At 38.6% G+C, this 22126-nt stretch overlaps 1 protein-coding gene across 2 annotated transcripts in view; it reads right to left on the bottom strand.

Moving 5' to 3' along the window:
* The window catches only part of TRANK1 (tetratricopeptide repeat and ankyrin repeat containing 1), a 37166-nt gene extending 15447 nt beyond the window's left edge, over positions 1-21719 (bottom strand). Inside the window, exons 1-14 of one of the 2 annotated variants that reach the window (XM_085304144.1) lie at positions 21580-21719; positions 19763-19886; positions 18498-18648; positions 17724-17842; positions 16246-16329; positions 13116-13254; positions 12374-12502; positions 10572-10739; positions 7722-7880; positions 7090-7341; positions 6038-6214; positions 2069-4960; positions 1277-1476; positions 663-800 (exon numbers count right to left, since the gene is read on the bottom strand). In XM_085304144.1, coding sequence (XP_085160270.1) covers positions 663-800; positions 1277-1476; positions 2069-4960; positions 6038-6214; positions 7090-7341; positions 7722-7880; positions 10572-10739; positions 12374-12502; positions 13116-13254; positions 16246-16329; positions 17724-17842; positions 18498-18648; positions 19763-19886; positions 21580-21713 — 4866 coding nt within the window. In that variant the 5' untranslated portion in view covers positions 21714-21719. The remainder of the gene's footprint in view (positions 1-662; positions 801-1276; positions 1477-2068; positions 4961-6037; positions 6215-7089; positions 7342-7721; positions 7881-10571; positions 10740-12373; positions 12503-13115; positions 13255-16245; positions 16330-17723; positions 17843-18497; positions 18649-19762; positions 19887-21579) is intronic. The other variant, XM_085304137.1, reaches the window with a different exon arrangement.
* Positions 21720-22126: the final 407 nt, after the last annotated feature.

Below are 22126 nucleotides of genomic sequence, written 5' to 3'. Positions count from 1 at the left end.
TTTCTGGAGCCAAACTGTGGATAGCTATAGGGTATGCTTCCCCCCCCCATCCMCAGACACTATCTACTTCTGATCATAGTTGTTCTATTAAGCTTTTATTTTTTTAATACAACTGAATCATTTTGTCAACTTTGTACAAAATAAAATCAATGATTTCAAGTCCATGACTGACAAATCAAAATAATCTGTCAAAAGAGTGATGATCCTAAGATGGACTAAGGCACTTTCTTGGGGCCCAGCATCACAGTTCAAGATAAAGCTATACTAGGGGGTTGTGAAGCACCTGTCCACCAACTGCTTTGACCTGGAGAGGGTGTAGCCCAGAGGAACACACTGTCAGCTACCAGAGTACTCCGGGAACGCMGCAGGAGTGTATGTGTGTGCATGTGTGGGCATGCATGTGTGCGTGTATGTGTGCACATGAATCTCAAGGCTCTTTCTCAAATAGCAACACACAGCTTAAAGGAAATCAAAACTCTCTAATGGAAACACAGGCTCATTTCATACACCTATGAACCCTGTTTTCTACTCTCTGATGAAACCACTTGTTTTCAGAGGAAATTGTGAACACTTCCTTAGCTGCAAAGCCAACTAAACTGTATATAAAATCAAGATATTAAGAAAAAATGCCTTGAAAGAGAAAATAAGGAAGACTTTAATACCTCAGAGTCTGTGAAGAAATTGTAGAGGAGGACATCATCAAATTCCAAGCCTTTTGCTTCATAAACTGTCAGCACAAGTGCTAAACTGAGTTCCTCAGGTATCTTCTCCTTGGCCATCTCATTTGCAACTAATACCACCTACCATAAAATACATGAATAAAAAGAACATATTAGGGAGCAAAAAAGGTGATAGTCACATAGGGAAAGCTTACAGATGTGTCATGATATTTCAAAAGCTCTCACAAAAACAGACAAAATTCAACCAGGACATACTTCCATACACTCCACAAAGAAGTCTGCTAAGCTGCTGCTAGAACACTGACAAATACATGTTACGAGAAGAAAGTCATAGAACTGATGAAAGAAAGTTTGAAACAAGACAGAAATAGAAGACATCTGATGCAAAAATGTAGAAAAAGCAAGCCAGAAATACATTGAAAAGAAAAACTGAAACAYGCATTAGAAGGTTTCTGAGTCTGAAAGGTACACTTTATGAATGAGCTGCAGGGGCTAAAAAGAAAGAAGTTGCAGAGAGATTTCATATAAAATGATGATTTAATTAGCAACAAACCCAGAAGTATTCGCAAAAAGCCATATACCTAAGAAAAGCAAACCTGATGTGCTCCAAATTCTATCGGTTGTGTTTTCCTTTTGTTGCCCCTCAGTAGAATTGCCAGGTCACTAACACTGCAGGACTCCAAGACTGTAGGCTTTGGTCCGTCGAAGAGACCACAGTCCTTAGGAAGCCGATCAAAAGATTCTGGGAAATAGTACTGCAGCAAATCAACCACTCCAGAGGCAAGACGGAGAATACCTTTAATAAGCAAAAGACAGACTTTCAGTCTGTCTAATACTTTCTCATAAACATGCTTTTAAAGGATTTTGTTAAAATTTGAACTGAAGAAATATCAGAACAAAAAACCCTATTTAAAGAAAAAAGCAGCTGTAAGCTCCATTTTATATTTCTGCTACTTCGACCAGATATGACTAATGGACCTGCATAGATCAGAAAGCACATTACAAAGACTTAACCATGACAAAATGAAGGTCACAAATGAGAAACAAGTAAGAAGAAAAGCTTAAGTACATCAGCAATCTTGCAAAGCCTAGTAATTGAGGATTGTGAGGGAAGAAAACATATATTTAAATTTTCCTTCCAGTCAAATACAAACAAAACATTCAGCAAGCACAGGTGTTGCAAAAATGACAATTTTAAAAGCCTTCATTCTTGGCTTTCTAGTTGAGGCATCAAAATATAGAGTCTAGATGTCAGGAAGAGCTGACCATCTGAGCTCTTAAAATAAAAATCAGGCTCTTTAAAGTTGTTTTGAGAGGGTCACTAGAAAACTTAAAGCTCTTGAGACACTTAAAGAGCAGAAGCACATACGATAAACTTGGCACTCTACCTGAATGAGATCTGTAATTCTGGTAGAGCTGATATATCCTTTTTGGTTTTCTAATACGCTGCTTCTTGTCCACAGAGCTCTTGCTCGCAAAATGAAACAGTGACCGCAGATCACTAAAACGAAAAGCAACGCCTTTCATTATGCTCTGGGCGGTGTCACCAGTCAGAAACATGGCATTAGGGTCATTGACGCATTTCATTAACAGTGCTAGCTCAGCCTGAGTGAAATCCTGAATCTCATCACCATAAAACTCATGAATGGACCACGGCAGCTCCTTGAACTTTGACAGTCTTTGAGATAAATTATACAGTAGATCTTCTTCATCGAAGTAACCTCTCTGTGATCTTATCTGCTGATAAAGACAGAAGAGGTGATAGATTTCACTCCTGTCTTCTGTGAAGTTTGGCGATCTTTTCCGGCCTAATTTTTTGTACTGTTCCTCAGTAAGTTTACCCCCAGGGCAGCTCAGTGCCTCAAAAGAGCCTTTCAAAAATGATTTTATTTCTTTCCACACGAGTGCAGGATTGTACAAGCTTTTACCTTTTATCATTCTTGGCCATATTTCATTAGCAAACACATCATAAGTAACAAAAGTCCGAGGATCTCTTTCCCTAGAGTATACACCTGCAGCTCCTTCATCATCACCATGTTCTCCTTCAGCATTACCTTCTTCATCCTCTTCTTGCCAATTTGGTATAACCAAGTCTTCCTGGGGACTCCAACCAACAACGGTTCTTTTAAGGGTTCCATCCTCATTCCTCAGAAAAAACGGGTCAGGCATGGATGCATCCAGTAACAGCAACAACTGCTTGGAGGTGATGAACAGTGGGAAATTTTCATCTTTAACATCTTGTAGTYTGTGAATATTTGGCTCCAGAGGCTTGAAGTGACTGGTTACCCTAGAAGATTTGCTAAGTTCAATGAAATTTTTCTGAACTTCTTGACACAAGACAGGATTTTTTGTSACAAAGATCTGGTGCAAGTGTTCCAGTCTGTCTGATGCTTCTGTGCTTTGCACTTTCTCTTCTTCACRGTCCTCAGAAGGATTTGTTTCTCCACCAGTTGTGCCTGCAGGAACCTCTTCATCTCCACTGTCCGGTTCTTGCTCGTCACTGACCTGCTCCTCACTAGCATCATCACTCTCTTCTTTTTCATCATTCTCTTCCTTCTCCAATTTAGCTTTTTCAACTTCACTGCACTGCCTTTGCTGCCATGTTTGCCTTTCCAGTAGAGGACCTTTTGCCAAGGTGGATTTTTCCCAGTATGAATGGAATTTCTTCCACAGCCTGTACAAGCAGCAAGTTGTCTTCCCTGTCCCACTTCGCCCAATTAAAATGATTGGTTCAATGGGCTTTGGATTGAGGTCAATTACTGCATATTCTAACTCCCCAACTCGGAAGGGGTATTCAACAGCAGAATGTATATCATTTATAATGTTATATGCCATGTTAGTACTGAAGCTGTGAAACTTCATTATATTATATTCCATTTCCACTGCACTGGCTGGTGGGAAATACTCAGGTATGGTATGTTCTTTTGTTTTTTCTGCCTCTGWGTCTTCAATATAACAACGTGGAACGCGCTTCTGTGTTTTCACATTATAGGTCTGATGTCCTTCATTTATGCCCTTGAGCTTTTTCCTCAGGACACAGGACAAACCACGGTTGTAGGAAATACATATATTATCTAAGACACGGTCCAGCTTGCAGTGGTCCAGAACAATGGCCCAAATTCTGATTATTTCGGTGTAAACTCTTCCAGACTTTTCTGGACGACTTTTCGACTGTTCTGTCTCCATGATCTTTTCTGCACTCTCACTGCAACGAGGAGAAAAGTCTATTGCAAGTTCCCACAGCATTCTTTCACCTTTGCCCAACTTCGCTTCATACAGTTGGATATCGGATTTCAAATGTTTGAGTGGYTTTTGAAGGGCCCTGGTCCATTCCCCATTGCCAAGATGCTTAATTGTCATTATAGTTTTAGTTTTCAGATAATGAGGTACTGCTTTGCTGCGCAAAGTCTTCAGTGTTTCCGGAGTGCACTCTATTTCCCACGTCATGTTATCAAACTCCTGCACATATGTCTCAATGTCCTGAATCTTCTCATACTCTTCCACTGTTTCTTCCTTCTCTCCATGAGGCAGATCCATTTTAAATTCAGCATGCCCCTCTCCTGCTCCCTTCTTTTTCTCAAGATCATCCTCTTTTCCTTCAGCACAAGCTACACTTCCACAAGGTTGTGTGGACTCACTTTTTTCCCCTTCCAAGTTAGTCTGGGCTGAAGAAGGCTTTTTTACTAGAGAATCATCTTTTCTCAGGGTGTCGCCCAACTTCAGTTGCTGAATTAAAGCTGTGATTGCCTGCACTAGACTTTCATGCAGAGTTAACGGGCTATTTATTCTTTCTGTTTCTTGCTCTGCCAACTGATCATTTTCTGTCTGTACAGAACACAGGATTTTTACATCATTACATGCTGAGTTGCCAGATGGTGCCTTTAATGAAGCCCCGGRTGAAGAACGCCCTGTGTTCTTTGGCTGTGAAGTGTTACAAGCTGGAACAGGCTTAGGTGTTTTAACCGACTGCCCTACTGTATCATGCCGATACTTCTTCTTTTCCAATACAGCATTATTCCAGGCAAGTAGTAGTGGGTCACTTTTTTTAATTCTGTGCCTCACATCTCTTCCTAATTTGTTTTTTATATTAAAGTTAATATCAAATTTTGCTAATGAATCCATTATTCTCCTAGCCAGCTTTGACAATCCTCTCTGAAAAATAATATGCATCACTGTATTTCCATTCTCATCTTGGACGTTTGGATTAAGATATGGAAAGTCTGAGGGTCTTGAAGCAAATAGATCAAGCAGATAGTTCAGGATGTCTAAACCAGTGCTGTCTGAAAGGAAGAGAACAACAAAATCACTTGCTTTAAAATGCTGCTTTGAAGGTCAACAATTTTTATACTTTTTTTCCCCCTTACAGCTATTAAATAAAAATCAATGGGCTTTCAAAAGAGAAATTTTACATTTCGTGTTTGTAGGCTGTTTTGAGATGCCTCAAAACTGAGCTTCTCTAGGATTCCAAAAATCAGTACAATGGCAGCAGAGCGTTAAAATCCCTTGTGCTGCAACTGCTCCTGTAGCATTTAATTCTTCAATGCATTTCAATTACAGTATTTCATTTTCATTCTTTTTTAACTGCTGGGTGCAGGCAGATTTGTTAATCCTCCAAAATCAGCCATGACTAACAAAGATAGTCTGGTGACTCTGGTGATGTGGACAGACTGCAGCTTTACGTATTGCTTTGGGGTCATTTGGTTCATTTTAATAGGCCACCCAGATGGAATCTAGTGCAGATAACTTCTGGTTACTAAAATAATCTGTGGTGAATCCTCCTATTTTTCCAGACCTGAAGTCTCTAGAATAACTTCCTACAAAATAAAAAATAAATCTAATACTTTCTGGGAGGGAAGCTACTCTTTCTGAATTTAGTCTGGATAATTTACGTGAAACATTTCTTTCTTAATTGTAAAAGACTGTTACATAAGTCACTATAAAAAATTCCATCTTGTATTTTTCACAGTAAAAAATACTTAAAAGAAGATACTGTCATTTGATTTCTGAATCTTTTGATTTTAAGTTTACCTTTAGCAGTTTCCATGCTTTTAATCTCTCTGAAGCTTTTAAATGAAATGTGTCTGCTTTAAAAATTAAGATTCAGTTCTTTAAGTTGTAAACAGAACCTATCACCTCGAAGATTTGCATGCCTCCTCTAGGCTGCAAACTTCGGCAACCAAGACATGGCCCCACATCCTGGCCTCTGCTACCTCACCGGTAAACATCAGCTAAAGGTATAGTGAGCCAGACATATAAGAGATGGTGATGTTTTAAGCAGTTGCTGCAAAAACTGAACGTGCACATCTGCTGCAGCCCGTTGTGTCCCTTAGGCCCARGTGCACCAGCAGAAGCCTTACCTCTTTTATCTAAACAGATGGAAACTGCAGCATGTAAGGGAGTATCTCCTTGTGCCATGGAGACATTTCGAGGATCTGCACCTTTGCTCAGCAGCAAATGCACCAGTTCAAAATGGTTCTTTTTCAGGCATATTTGCAATGGTATTTCAGAGTCAGTTCTAATCCCATCTGGCAAAGCTAGTGTGAAGTACATGAAAATATCAGGGGTTAAATTTCATACACCAGGTTGACAAAACACAGAAAGTGCTAAAGAGGAAGATGAACATTTTGACTGCTAAGCAGGTGACTGGATTCTTTGGTGGCTTTGGTTTAGTTTTTTTTTTCCCCCTCCAGTCAGCTTGTAACAAGAGTCTAAGAAAATCTTCAGAGCTTCCTCTGGTGTCCCACAAAACTGAGCGACCAGTCCTGCTGTTGAGACAGGAAGATAGGAAAATCAGAACTTACTTTCTTCAAGAAAGTCAAGCACTGACCAAAAAGAAAGAAGCTTCCTCACACCTCAAGTGCTCAAAATGCTACTGTGTACCCCTAATTTATGTAAAAACATCAAATCATAAGATGAAAAGAAAACGTGCAGGAACAAACCTCACGCAAAAAAAACCAAAATTATGATGCCCACTCTAACTGAAAGACATTTGGTCATGCCTTTGAAAAACGTGAGTCACTCAAGTAATCRATTACTTGTGAGACAACAACATACTGACCCAAAATCTGGGGCTTACAGTATCTATCAAGATAAYACTGTGGCTGAAGATAGAGAAACTAAAACCCACAAAAAAAAGAGCAGCAATAATCCTTGGCCATTTCCCTCAAAACCCAACTCTACCAGCCCAATTTCATTTGTAAAACACTGTGCTTCCCAAGCAGCTCTATTAGCTTCCTTCCCCATGCTGCACATTGTGGATGCAGCTGAGGAACTCAAAGCCCAATAAGCCGCTGCACTTATACAGAGCCGCAATAGTCATRCTTTGGTGCTTCTGAATCTATGCTGCTCTAAACATGCAACACAAAACATCAAGTTCTTTATAACWTATCAGTATTGCTCAGTTTTTCACCTCCTCTTTCTATCAAGCATCTTATGAGGTGCACAGGTTCATCCAGTCTGTCACACTGATGAATAACGCTGCCAATGTCAACATCTGAAAGACTGCAGTCTTTGAAGAGTCCTCCACCTGACGCCTTTTCCCCAGTGGTTTTCCCTGTTAGCAACAGCAAAACTTCATGCCACATTTGCTTCTCTAATAACTGTTTTATAAAGTTGTTAGCACAGGCATGGGAGATGTCACAAACCATCCCTTCAGGAATTTCTGCAAGACAGCCAAGAAAAAATAATTCWTTCAAAACAGATAATGAAATTCATCTCTCTGTAAACTAATTTCAGAATAATGAACCGAAGAAATTAAATTAAAAGAAAGAACAGTAACATTTTCCTCTTATATTCTTTTATCTTGATGCCAACTGCCAAGTAAGTTTAAACACTTTGATTTATCATACTGAATTTTKTTTTTTTTTWWAAAAAAGGAAAAACACAACAGTAAAAATAAGTAAAACTACATCAGTAATTTCAGTTGCAGAAAGAGGTAAGTGAGGAAAGGGAAAGAGAGTGGAAACTGTATGTCAGCATCAAATATTTTTCACACTGATTAAGTTCTGTGAAGGAGAGAAGAGAAATAGGAACTCGCTGTACCTTTCACAGTAGAGAGCCGTTTCAGAAATCCCTGAACCATGCCTTCCTTCAATAAATTTTTATGATGTGCTCCATTTTCAGGCCTGCAGAATTGGAGGAACTGTTGAAGAGCATCCAGGAGAGACTCTGCATCAGATACAGCTCTGCTTTCACCTCCCCCTGCAAAACATCACAGAAGTTGATAAATCAGTTCCTTTTTGGCCTGTTTTCAGGGCAGGACTGTAACACATAATATCTCAGGGCTCTGAGAAATGTGTGGTGGCAGATTAAAATCAGACAGCTGAAACTCTTACTGCCTTAGCAATTCCCAGGATGGACTTTACATCACAGAGGGTATTTCACACACTCATGAAACATGCTCTTCACCTTAACACACTAGGCTGAAAATTGTAGTAGTTCACAAACTGATCTGGCAGCAGACAGGACACCCCTGCCTTGCAGTGATAATGCTGCTCAGGATTTTTAGGCTAGACAATTAAGAATACAACGTTTTCAGCATACAATTTTAATTAGATGCCCTGAGCTGGTCTAAATCTTCACTGGGATTTATGAAATATGGCCATAAAGTTTTCCTCTAAAAAAAATCCAAAACAAACTACACACCAAAGTGATACCTACAAGTTAAGATACTTATACAACAAACAATGGCAGATTAAATACTGTCCTAACAAATACCCTTAAACGAAAACTCAAAGACTTAGCCTGACTTTATAACAAAATAAAACAGCAACTTTATCCTTTAGGACATCAAAGAGACAGAAGAGGTTGGTCGTCTTTTTAGCACTCAGGATTAATGCCAGATTCTTATCTGTAATGCAAGAACGTGTTCTCCAGCCTCCCTATTTGCACCAAGCCTAGAAAACACTTGGAGGCCGTGCACTGCAGAGAAAAATTGAACACAAAAGGCATCCCAARCTACCTGGAACACCGAACAAAGCAACTACCACCACAGGGGATTGGTTTTTAACTTCCTAACTGAGAAGCCACTGGGCTAAGGCCTTCTCTAGAACATATCAGGAGACCTCTATGCTAAAKAAGGAGCACTGTGGGAATCTGCTTGCCAGGAGCCAGAAGACACAAGTGCAACGGAACCCAGTGCYTTCCAGTAATTTCATATGCCACGTACACATGATATCAGAAATGTAGTCCTAAAAGCTTTGTTTTTTTGCAGAGTTTGACCTGCCTCTTTTGCTCCATCTGTGCTCTGAGATCTGCACAAGATGAGCAAGCTCTGGTTTGAAAAGGGTATGCTTTGGGCTAATATGGTAATACTGCTAATACATATGTTACCTTAAAGCTGGAGTAGGTTAGTGCCTGGAAAAACAGACAAATCAGGCAACACATCACCTCAGAAAGACTGTACTGAAAAAAAACGGGTTAAAGACAAAAAAAGTGTATGCCTAGGACTTACTCATCTTCTAACTTTAAATGGTGGTCTAAGCCATGGCTTGAAAAGACCAGCTGTAGGATCTGCCTCCTCAGCTTCTGGATCTCAAAGTCCYGCAGGAACATCTTGCCTAATTAGCTGATCAGCCAGTTCTCATGTGGGTTCACAAAAGCTTGTCCAAATGGCATCTTAGAACTGGWCCTGCTAGATATGTAGCCACACTATAGAATTTTTTAGAGATAGGATATAAGTAGCAACCAAGCTGCAGTGCCATGCTCCTGGAAAAGTACATACCACAGAGAGCCTCCAGCCCTGCAGGTAGTCAGCTTCAATCTTCTGACTAGCTGGATTTCTGACCTATACCACAGTCTAGGCAGCTCAAAGTCATCCCATTCGTCAAGATAARAAAGGAACCATATAAGGCATAGCTGATCTTGATACTTCCACCCTGGGGGAGTATCAGAAAATTCGTATGCTTTCTCATCCTCATTTTTTGGTATGCAAGAAGAAATGCCAGTTATTTGGACTATCACACYTGATAAAATTACATTATAGCACATAAAATTACAAGCAACAGATGAATCAGAATCCTCCCTGGATCTGACAAGTTATCATGAAGAAGCAGACCAGAAAGCAATTCATCACCTCAGCTTATGAAATTTCATGTTAGCYCCGGACAATTAACGTTGTTGTTTTTCTATAAGACAACGGGTCTTTTGCAAACTGCCTAGAAATATCAACAATGCAAAGCCTTTACAACACACTTGAAGATTTCCCAAGAGTGTAAATTTTAGCTCCCCAGTTTTGGTTGTAAGAGACTCTTAGCTTTAGACTAATAGCATGCTTCGCTGCTCTTTTCCCTTCCAATGTGCAGAGGTTAAGATTTTCAAACAAACACAGAAGTTCTACATATACATCATCCACACAGATCAGACGGCTRAAACTTTGTGAATAAAGCTCTCATTAAAATATTATTTATTCTTATAAACAGTCAGCTTCTTTTCACACATATACATTCATCATTTCAGAGTTTCTTTTTCTTGCCAGCATTTTTCTTTATTAAAAGCATTTTACTAGTATTTTAAAATAYGCCAGCCATACTTCTACGAGAGGCTTCATTTTCTGAAAACTAAGGTTCAGGTAAAAGGTCAAAACTGGAAAAGCATCAAAAGAAGCAGCAGTTTATTGGAGGAACCACATTTTCCATTAAGGAAAAAATAATGTTTTACAGTAATTTAGAGCAACCTAGAGTTACTTACTGCATGATATATTAAGAACAGTAATTAGACAGCAGACACCTTCAGGCACRAATAAAATGTTTAAAATTGACTGATGGGAAATCAGAGTGATGACTTGTATGAAAACTTTCACAAAAAAACACTATTATTAATGACAAACAAAACAATTTTATATCCAAAGAATTAAAATCTCAAAACAGGGGAACCACACAGTCCATACAATACCTGACAATTCCTCAGATGAAGTATGTTTCTCAATGTGAATGCTGACTGCTTTGACAGCATTGAAGTTTTTATTCTTTTTCAAGATATCTATGACATATCTTGACCGTGCATCTGGAATGGTGGGATCAACCCCAAAATTCAGAAGCATGACAACATCTTCTGTTTGATCTAAAGCATTAAAAGAGTAAGTGTTAGAGGAAGCAAAATTCCCATTTTTCAGATTTAAGCTCCTSGCACAATTTCTAAYGTAATTTTGCTCAAAACAACATAATCTGAATTCTATCAGTGTTATAAGAATGAGATACTGGTAGGTATTACTTCTCAACAGAAACCTGTTGAAAAGAAARCCTATTCAGAAAAACTGAAATCTTCTTTATTGCTTTCTGTGCTCCCATTTTCTCATCTGTAAAGTGTCTGGGTGCCTCAGGAGCATCCAAGAGGCCAGAGGCAGAGTGTGGAGCCCTCTTCCCTGACGCTCCAGCACCACTCTCTGTTCTCTAAACCAATTGCTCTGAACAAAAGGAAAAAAAAATGGGCTTTTCACTATTGTTTAAAAGGTGACTCAACAAAAGAGAGTATTTCACATATTCTGGAATGAATACATGCAGCTAGACACCGAGTTTCTTTCCTAAGCCAGGAGCATAACACACATGACTTTTTTGGTAAGCAGTCTTGTAACAAAGATTATTCAAATTTCTAATTTGACTAATGGTAGGTACTGCTTCTTTCCACAGAAGTTACTGTCCTCTGTAGCATTTCAGAATAAGTGCTACAGATCAAACAAACACAATAAACAATAGTGATTTAAAGCCTTCACACATTATGCAATATCCAGGGTGAAAAATGTGCTCCCTTCTTAATTAGTCACCTTCCCCTATCAAGGCCTTTCTATAGCCTTGCAAGCAGCTGTCTACTCCTCTRGCCTCCAAGAGCTGCACGCTTGCAATATGCCATGCCCAAAAAACAGCCAGAGGAGCACAGGAGAGCGGCGCCATCCGCCACACAAGAGAAAAACAAGTCATGGTTAGCAAAGCAGTGCTAGATGGCTACAYGGATTCCTTGCTTTGTCTGCCTACCATTCATGCTATTGCAGGGATTATTTTTGTTTGCAGCTGGTTCTGAGGGGTTGGCGTGTGTGTGTGTTTTATTTAGATATATAAAAATATGAGTATATATATATCTATATGCATGCATGTATACCTGTATATTTTACACATATAAAATGTATACATATACATTGTATATGTGTATATATATATATATATACACATATGTGCATACACAATCAGTTTGGGAAATGCAGAAACCATTTAGCAACAGATGGAACTGCTCTGAGAAGTGCAACTCCTCTACAGAAAACAGATTTAGTTACATAAAGGCTATGGGCATCTCATTCATATTATTAAAAAGAATGACCAAAATGTCATTACATCTAATGACCTAAATCCTACTGTCGCCTTGGAATTGATGCTTATTTCCTGTTGCCACCCAGTGGACATAGTAAAAAAATACAAGGAAAAAAAAAGGCAGGCTAAGTTAATGTAAGAGAAATCCCTCAGAAGACCAGGGGATGACCAAGGTACATTACTACTTATGGTTAGGTTTTAAGCCTTCACCTACTTTAAAAGCAAGGAAGAAAACTCCAGACATTCCGGAGGTCTCAGTTTTCTTYCTTAGCAGGAAATAATTAACAGTGGTGTCTGAAATCTTCTTCCAYTCTTTTTTCCCCTCCCATGAGAAAATAAAACCGCACAGCAACAGAAAAAAAAAGAAGAAAAAAATAAAGATAGATGTGTATTTACTACATTTCCGGGAATATTCACTAGATGCCACAACATGTAGGACAGTGCATCCATCTCTGTCTTGCTGGTTAATCTTATCTTTCAAGTGTGGCTTCTGCGCTAGTAACCAGCTGAAAAGATGGTTCCTTTCTGAAATGATTAAAGACATTYGCTCGTCATGAAATGGTAAACAGAGGTATGGCATAAACAGACGTTATTTTTTGCCTAATGAGCAGAAAGATGCACTCTTAAGAAATCTTTTCTTGAACAAGGAGACTAAGAGAGGGGAAGAAAAACGTAAACTAAATCGTGGTAAGAGCCAGCTGCACCACGCGAGAYGTGGCACCTCGTTCTCAGCATGCTCAGCTCTGAGACTGACCCAGAAACCCGTGGCACATACAGAAATTGTTGCTCTAACTGAGGTGGCAGGAAGAAATCCTCTATTTTCCTCAAAGCCAATGCATTCAGGCTCTGATAGACCCTCATCAACCACACTTTGGCTTCAAACCATATTACAGGTATCCCATCCCATACACACAATCCAAATACTAGCTTCRTATCATTAGTAATGATACAGATGATCAAAAAAGGGAACTTAAAACATTCCTTTWAATAGCACTGTACTGACATATGCAAGGTCATAGCTGCTTGATCTGATCTTGAGGATTTTGTTTGTTTTTGCTTTTAATTAAAGAAAAAGCTCCACCTATCAGTYATCTGAAAAGGCCACCTTATTTAATTTTAGCATGGGATGTCAACTCACTTGCTTTGATACACAGTCTGATAACTGCATGAAGTGGACATGTTCCAATGGTTTCAACTTTTGCCCCAATGGAAATTAGCCATTTGACTAATTCTGTGACTTGCTGCATCCTGTTATCAAGCCCACAAAACTCGTAAGTCTGATAAAAAGAAAGTAGTTGCGAAACATTATTTAATATATGCAAAAAGACATTTTAATGACAAGAATCAGTAGGACAATAACAAATCAAGCCATATCAATTACATATATAACAAATGCGTCATTTTGTATATTGTACCTTTAAACTCAATGAGGTAGTTATTTCAAGCCAATTACTCCATGGCAAAGAGGGGGAAAAAATACTTGAAAYTGGTTAAAGGGAGTTAGTGACTTGGGGAAAGAGATAAAGGGAGTGCAGTCAACTRGTCCTTTTATAGCTCTGAAACCCCACAGACAGATAGCAGATCAAAGCCTTACACTCTCTCTGCCAGCTCAGCAAACATTTGGAGTTATTAGGACAGCAATAATTATACGCCTGCTCACATAAAGAAAAGGTGTTAAGGCAGATTTTAGGYCAGATTGCTTCAAAAAAAGGTGATGTGGTAACAGTATGAATTTTACAGGAAAGTTTACAGTCCAAGACTGGAAGTGTACAGCTGATCATAAGGAGGCTGAACCAAAAAYGGATGTTTTAGTAATGACTTATGAATATGAAGCACAGCTTACCAGAGAGGGGCACAGCGATATGAGGAACTCTGGAGGGGGACAGAGGAAACAGAGATGGAAGTTGGGACAATATGCCAAAAGGATCAGGCCATGGCRGGGGGGGGTGCTTGGGAACAATATCCAACCATACTTTTTCCATTTGTGTCTGTCACTTTTTTAAAGGATCAGCCTTCAAACATGCTTCCAACATCCACAATTAAGTCTCTCTCTAATGCCTCTTGCCAGATTTTGACTGGCAAAAATTACTGTTTGTGCAGTTACAAATTCAAAATACCACACACAGTGAACATGTAGTGGCAGCAGGGGAAGTTCCAGTTGTCAGAAAGCCGTATTTTCCTCTAACTCTTACAAAAGAAAAGCAGTGCTTAGGGATTTTTCATCTCTAATCTTTCAATCTTCTGCACATACAAAAYACCTGCTAGAAAAAATTTCAAGAGCAAAGACTGGAAGAGCCATTAAACAAGAAATGACATCCTATTTTGCAAGGGCAACTCATGGTCATCCTGCTCTCTCACTGAAGTGCCTTGATTGCCTACCTAGGAAGGAAGATTTTTGCTAAGATGCCTTACAGGTCCTTGATGGCATTGACAAGCTCTGCTCTCAGGGCCTTGAGTGCACTCCAAAGAAGGGGAGCCAACGTGCAAAGGGTGACCAAGGGTAGCGTTAAGCCCCACAGGGGCTACTCAACTGGCACAAACACAGCATACACCCYGGACAGCAGCTAAAGCATGTCTGTGCACCCCCATCTGATAATTCTTCTGCTATCATTACATGCAAGCTGACTAATAAGCTGCTGATATATTTCCTTTGCTGCCTCCCCTTCTTTTTCAGAATTATTCCTGTTCGCTCTGTCAGTCACTTAAGTGAAACGTACTTATGGAAAAAGCCCAATTTGAAATTGTTATGACAGAAATACCACTGGCATTGTAGCAGCTAAATGGCAAATTACAATATATTCCATTAATATGCCCTAAACTGTTAATTTGCTACCCAGTAAATGCCAAGGAATGGTACTGTGTAGCCTGCAGTTAACATTTTCTAAAGCTTCCATTAGGAAAATCAGTGGTGTAAGAAATACAGTACAATTCAGGTTAAAGTCAAATAGAATTTCTCCATGAAGGTTTAATCATATATTTTAAAAACACATTGCATACAGCAGAACTGTAACTGAGTTATACAGATGGAAAAACAGAAGAAAAAAGCATAGTTTTTTTTTTTTTTTTTTTTTTGGTTTAAATCGGCCAAAAGGAACGCTTTACCTCAACTGCAATTAAAACAGGCTGGGCATCAGTTGCATGAGAGCAGACCGACATACTATCTGATGCCTTTAAAAGCCACGCGTGTTCCTGCTGCAGACAGTGGCTGCTCCTAAGCTGCAGAGCTGGTGAACCCCGGGCAGCTCCTGCCGCACAGCCAGCCCCCCAGGCACATCCCAGCTCCTCATGGGTCAGGAGCACTGGTTGCACAACCCTCCACATGCCCTAGGTAGTCTGGCAGGATTCCTGCACATGCGGGCAGGGAGGAAGCAACAGTGAGCCCCACGAGGCCACCCAGTTCACCCAATTACGTGACCAGACTCCCAGGAMATATCAATGTGCATGGGGCTGGTAGCTGTCAAACCATGCAGGATAACTGTGGCAATTTGACAGCTGGAAATTTGACAGCTGGAAAATGCTTCCCCCCTCCTCCGTATAGATAGCTTTGGACATCCAAGTGTTGCAGAACACGAGGAATTGCAAGAAAAAAAAAAACACAGCAAGCTTCAGAAAGGCAATAAAAAGATTAAATTCTACTAGTTGCAGATGCCACCATCTCAGTAAAAGGCACTAGGCATTGCGGCTACTCAGCCTGTGGCTCTGTGTTTACATCTTGATGAAATCCTCTACATATCTGGAGCCTCCAGGGAGAAAGTTTAGCAATTGCTGCCTAGGTATAAAGCAGCCTACCAAAACTTTGGGGTGTAGAGGGAAGGAAAAGTTATCATCCAAGCTCATCTCCCTTGAATCATGCTCAGCATGGAGTAACAGTGTGGAGACTGGTTGGCAAAGCTTAACAATACACTATCCCAGGAAGACCATAAATTATTCTGGTTGGAAAATAYCCAACTTAACAGATGTCAAACATTTCTCTACATTAATATAAATGTCARCTTCCAAGTCTGACATGTATTTTGTTCCTCTTAAGCACAGAAAATATCTTCTTTTAATCAAATTAGAGGTATTAAATTAGGACTCTAATTTGTATAAATTGTTCTATAATGACTAAATAAAAAAGAACAAAATAGATGATTCAATACAACCACATAAAGTATAAGTTATTTTCCATTTTATTTTTCTTTGATCTATTACAGCATTGTACACAAGATTGAAAATCTTTCAGTAAACGACATGAAGAAATATGCATAAAATAAAGAAATGGACACTACCTCAAAGAGATTCTTCAGTGATAACTGCTTGACTCTGAGATTTGTGGGCAATTCTCTCTTCTCAGAGAACAGAAGCAGACAAGACTAAAGAAAAGGAAAGTGTTTGAGATCATGTAAGCATACTTAGGAACTTTTGTCTGTCTTTCACCACCTCAGCAGATGTTTTGGGAAAACTAAGCGAGTATTAACAACATTTCTGATTCTTAGGATCTTGACAGGTCTTCAAACACTATCAGCTGAACCTTCCCTTCCATTAATAACTTAAACATGTTCCCTCACTGTGTCCTTTACCTTGCAAACAAGCTGCCCTGTCCCACGGCATGTGCTATCATGCACCTGGAACAGCACAGCTAGTGTCAAGAGCTCATCTTTCCATTTATTTATTAACCACTGATTTAACCACACTGGCTAAAGCAGACAGCACTGCAGCCCAGCAAGGAAAGGAATTACTGAAGGATGGTCTTAAATTACCAARCAATGAATTACAAAAATGGCAAAAACACTTTTACTTGATTGCAGCAGACTGAAAAACTATGACAGATGAAAAATTCTTCAAAACAACACATATATGGAAAGGTCAGGTCCTAGAAGTCTCAAATCCACTTTGGAATGGACCCTCTGCTTTGAGGTGGACCTTCACATTCAGGAACATGAGGCTCCCCAGTTATGCTAAAATCCTTAGCAGGAATCAACTGTTTGTTTTTCTGTTTTGTCTATTTCCCTAAAAACTGTGCCTTGCTCCTTGAAAAACCTACCTATCTTCACAGAAATCAGCTGGAGCAGCTCCTTGAGGGAACTGGAGATTGTTTATTATACTAAGGTACTTGGAAATGTTTTTGTGCAATGTCTGTTTAGCTCCAAGTTCCAAAAACAAAATTAATTTTTGAGGGAGGGAAGAGCAGGGGGGAGTATTTCTGAACAGGTATTGATCCATCTAGATGTTACTTTAAAAAGTTTGCAGGGTATAATCATAAGGATGATCTATTTTCCATACAGTCACTATAAAAAGAGAATTAAAAATTTCAGGTGATACACCTTCTGAGTTTATTAACTAATTTGGTTTTGGTTAATGGTTACATACTCCCACTGAGATGTCTCTTACGTGTGGGTCTTTCACAGACAACTTCAAAAATCCAATTGCTCATACAGAAGGAAGAGCAAGAGACTACAAACTTTTTTTCCTCTCATATCTTTCAACAATAATCATTCTAGATAGCAGTGTAATTATCACAGGAAAATAATGAGACAAATGGAATTTTTAGTCARTTTTACTCCTCCGAGAAAGTAAACCGAATCTCAGAGATTTACCACTCAGTATTTTTCAAAGTCTAAAATCAGGATATTTCAACAAGGAAAACAGTAAGTATTCATTGTTTCAGATTTTAAAGGTAATGATAGCCTACYCTGAACAGAGAAAAATACACCGCTCTGCACAGAAATATAGGACACTTGTTTTCTTTATGTAGTAACAAACTTACCCGCCACTTTCCTTTCTGGGCCAACTTTTCTATCACCGTTTGCCAAATCAGTGCATCGAACTTCGCACTGAAAATATAAGTAAGAGCCTGGAAATAAGTCGGTGGAAGGATTCTTTCATCTACCAAAATAAGCAGTTATGAGAATTACTTAGCACATGCAGCATTTTTGAAGTTGTGGTTCCCAAATAAATTACCTCATTGTAYAGTGGCAACTTTAGTACTGATTAATACCCAAGAGAACATCAAATGTGGGCATATACCTGACTTAATACTAAGTATTTCTGGCCACTAAACTGAAAAGCTGCCCTATTATCAGTAGTTTGTCTTCATTAAATACGAAAACATTAATCCTTGCCAACGGGGGGGAAAAAAAAAAAGAAAAAACTTCTAGACTATGACATTTGGAACTTTATKCTGTTTTTTCCACTTACTGTAGGTGAATCCACATATAGATGGTATGAAATTAATGAAAGTCCTTAGCACAAGGCTACAAGCTTGTAGCAAGCAAGCAACTGCCAGAAACTGTGCATAGCACCTGCAAGCCCATTACACAAGGCTTGCAATTCAGACCCAAAAGCAAGACAGGGAGGAGAGCATGAAGTGTTTAAGAGAACAGGCAGACTGAAGGTAGAGATTCATCAAAAAGAAGCATGCAACGGTGCAGAAAAGCACCACTAAATATATTCAAGATATACTTGTGGTAGTAATGTCCTACCAAGGACATGTGTTGTCCCCATGGCTGAAAGGCTTTTAGAAAAAAAAGTTTGAGTTTACCATTGACACTTATGAAGATTCCCGCTACAAAATCAGCAACTTGAGATGGATCTGCAGAAGCATTCAGAAGACTCAAACCCTTATAAAATGCAGAAACTGCCTCAAAAGAGTTTGACAACATGATCAGTGAGTGGCCAGCTCTATAATAAGCCTGGGAAAAAAAAGAACAAAAACCACCATGAGCTGCCAACAATTTAGGAGATAAAAAGACCCATTGGAGAAATCCCCCTGCAACTGTCCGCACAGGGATTTTGCATTAAAGTTATCAGCACTGAAATAGCTGAGAGAAATTCTTAAGTACCAACCTAACAGCAAAAACAGGTGATGGTGTGAGAAGATAAGAATCTGTTATCCCCCTAAAGAATCACTGGTCTGGTACATTCAATGTTTTTATTGGGAAAACATTCAGAGATCTATACTACACAGCAAAATAGCATTTTCTCCTAAATTCACTAATTATGCTAAAACATGACCAGTAGTACTATTTTCATTGCTTCTCACACACATTCAAAAAAAAAAAAAAAAAACATGCAATCAATATCCCCCAAAATTGATACTCTAGTATATTATATGTTACTGAGGTCATTATACTGTGAAAGAGCAATAAATCCTGGAATACAAAATTTGGAAAACATCCAAAGAATGCAAACATATAATGCTAATAACCATATTTTGACTCCTCTGGACAGGATAGGGTCTTCATCACAATGTCCAGAATACAAGTTTATTTCACTGTTCTGCAGCACTTTTCAGTATTTATTATAATGCTTGTATTATTCAGTCAATGGTTCTTGAATATATTCAAATTCACCACCGAACTAATGTCTCAGAGCTACAGTGGAATCAATGGTTCTTGAATATATTCAAATTCACCACCGAACTAATGTCTCAGAGCTACAGTGGAATCAATGGTTCTTGAATATATTCAAATTCACCACCGAACTAATGTCTCAGAGCTACAGTGGAATCAATTTGTTCAAAACACCTAATCAGCATGCCATGATTCAGCGTAAGTTAAATTGAGGTTTGCATGCAACTCTACCAGATTTAAAATCATGTACCTCCTACTAGAGTATCTGGGATCTGTTCCACTTTATTAGTGTATTACAGAAGTAATTCCTACATACTCAGAGACAGATTCTGGCATTTTATTCTGTATTTGTTTATTACATCTTAAAAAAAAATAAAAGCAACAAGAAACAAATATTGACATTTGTTTGAAAATTTGAAGTAGGCAAAAATCGTCAGCTTCAACTTTTCAATACCTTAACATACTCTGGATCCCACCGTAAGCTCTCATAGGCTGAAAAAGCTGCTTCTCTCCATTTACCAAGACTGTATAAGGCAGTTGATTTGTTGCAGTGTAACACAGCTATGTCTCTGGAACACCTATGAAAGTTAACAGTAGAACCATTTAGTGGGGAAAAAAAAAAAGAAAAGACACATTGTGCTTTATAACTAGTTAAAAATACCATCATTCTATTTAACAAAATTAGAAGGGGGGGAAAAAAAAGAAAATAAGTTTCAGAAAGTAAAGATAACTGGAATCTCAGTATGTTAATAAGAGATGTTATAGCTACAGAAAACACTGAGGCAAGATTACTCTAAAAGAATAGTAAAGTTACACAGATGACTCATGAAAAATCAGTATGAAGATTCATCAAGCAAACCTGATTGTACCCCATCCCTTCTCACACAAGTTTGAGACACTAACACTGAAAAAAAAACTATGAAAATAGTCCATTTCATAATCTCTGGATAATACTGAATATCTGCTATGCCAGTCAAAACGCAAAACGACCTGCCTGTCCCTACATCTACTGGACACTTCCAAAGCTTAAAGTCAACCTACCAGAATATCATGGTATGAGGATTTAAGAGGAGGTTAAGAGACCAKCTAGAAACACTACAAACATTCAATGGGTGGAGGGAAAAACAGACACATGAGTGAAAGCAGCTAGGTGGAAATATTTTGGTAATCTGAAAACATTTTACTATATCACCAGCTGATGAGGCCAACAATTATCCACATTTACACAAGCTGAAGAAATATGCATTTGAGAGAACAAAATATGGTAATGTAGAGCCATCTGGATCCAAAAGAGTTTTCGGAAACAGCTGCACAGAACTTACAGGGCTGCAGTCCACAGAGGACTGAGGAAACAGAAAAGCCTGTTCTGCCTGCACTCAGACAAGTTATACATGGCATGGCATTGCATCCTCCATCATACTCCTACCTACTAGCCTACCCTCAAGAAAGTTGTTTCAGCTACATTAAATGCGTTCAGAGTAGTGTTTTCTATGTGCGTGCATCCTGCCGTTGCCTACAGGAAGGCAAATGGAGACATGGAAGAGCCGACCAAAACGGACTGCTGGTCACTGCACTTGCCTCCTTTCACTTCCCAAATACTCTCCAGACAGCATTTTACCATTCTTTGCCTAAATGGCAAATACTAAAGAGAAACAGTCAAAATGAATGAATGTTTAGTATTAAATAAGGTTAACAGTGCTAATATGTAGTAGCAATGAATATTTACTACTTAATTATTTAACAATTAATAACATTAGCAACCGATGTTGAGGATGAAAAGCATTTAACACTTGAAAAAGTAGTACTCAGAGAACTCTTCCTCTGAAAAATTACTTTTGACCAAATCTTAGAATAATAAGAATGTCCAAATAACCATAACAAAGCAATTTGTATGAACCATTTTAAAAACAATCTGATGGCCAATACAAAACAGGCCATAGATAGGACTAGTATCTGGCAGAAACACAGAAATATTAATCTACAGTATGTCAGCTAAGGACAGAAACACATTTAACAAATCAGCAGTGGGATCAGATTCTCAAGCTTTCATTACACTTTTTTAATTAATGCTTATAGAAAAACTTCCAGATTATAGTACCTAACCTCCCACATACATGTCAGGAATTACTATTCCTGGTACACTAAAGAGGATGACAACAGATACAGGAAAGTCAGGTGTCAAAGCAGGAAATACAGTTCTGAGTTAACTGCAGCGCTGCACAAATTTCAGACTGCATAATGGTTTATACCTGGTAATTAGAGAATACTTACGGGATCCATTGCCTCAAACAAATGAGCGTATGTAAAGCTTGATCGTACTTTCTGATGGCCAAAGAGTAATTTCCGTTTTTAAAATCCTGATTCCCAGCTTGTTTCATAAACTGTGCATGCTCCATGGCATCCATGCTAAATGAAAGCAAAAGCAAAGTACTATGTTATAAAGTTCTTCTTTCCCCCAAATCCACTGAAAATTTCATCACAGGTTTGGCACATTTGAAAAGGAGGACAAAAAAAAAAGTTTTGTTTGCTGCATCTGAAATAGTCAAATAGAGCTCAGATGCTAATCTCATCTTTGCTGTTGATATCTCAGCTTTCCTTCTATTTTTTAATCAACCTTAGCCAAGCTGATCTACCACTTGAACATATTTTTTCAATTTTTTTTTTCTCGGGTCTTAAATGACATGTTTAAAATTAAGACTGTAAATTATTTAAATATGTGCATACATACTAAATCCAGGAGGAAATAGCTGAGATAAAAGTCCATATACTTAATACATGAATATATACAATTAGTTAAACACAACATTTATTCACTTTT

This window comes from Rhea americana, unplaced genomic scaffold, assembly GCF_003343005.1.
Source record: "Rhea americana isolate MKP2758 unplaced genomic scaffold, rheAme1 scaffold_100, whole genome shotgun sequence".
Classification (NCBI taxonomy): domain Eukaryota; kingdom Metazoa; phylum Chordata; class Aves; order Rheiformes; family Rheidae; genus Rhea; species Rhea americana.
This window is presented reverse-complemented; position numbering and strand designations above follow the sequence as displayed.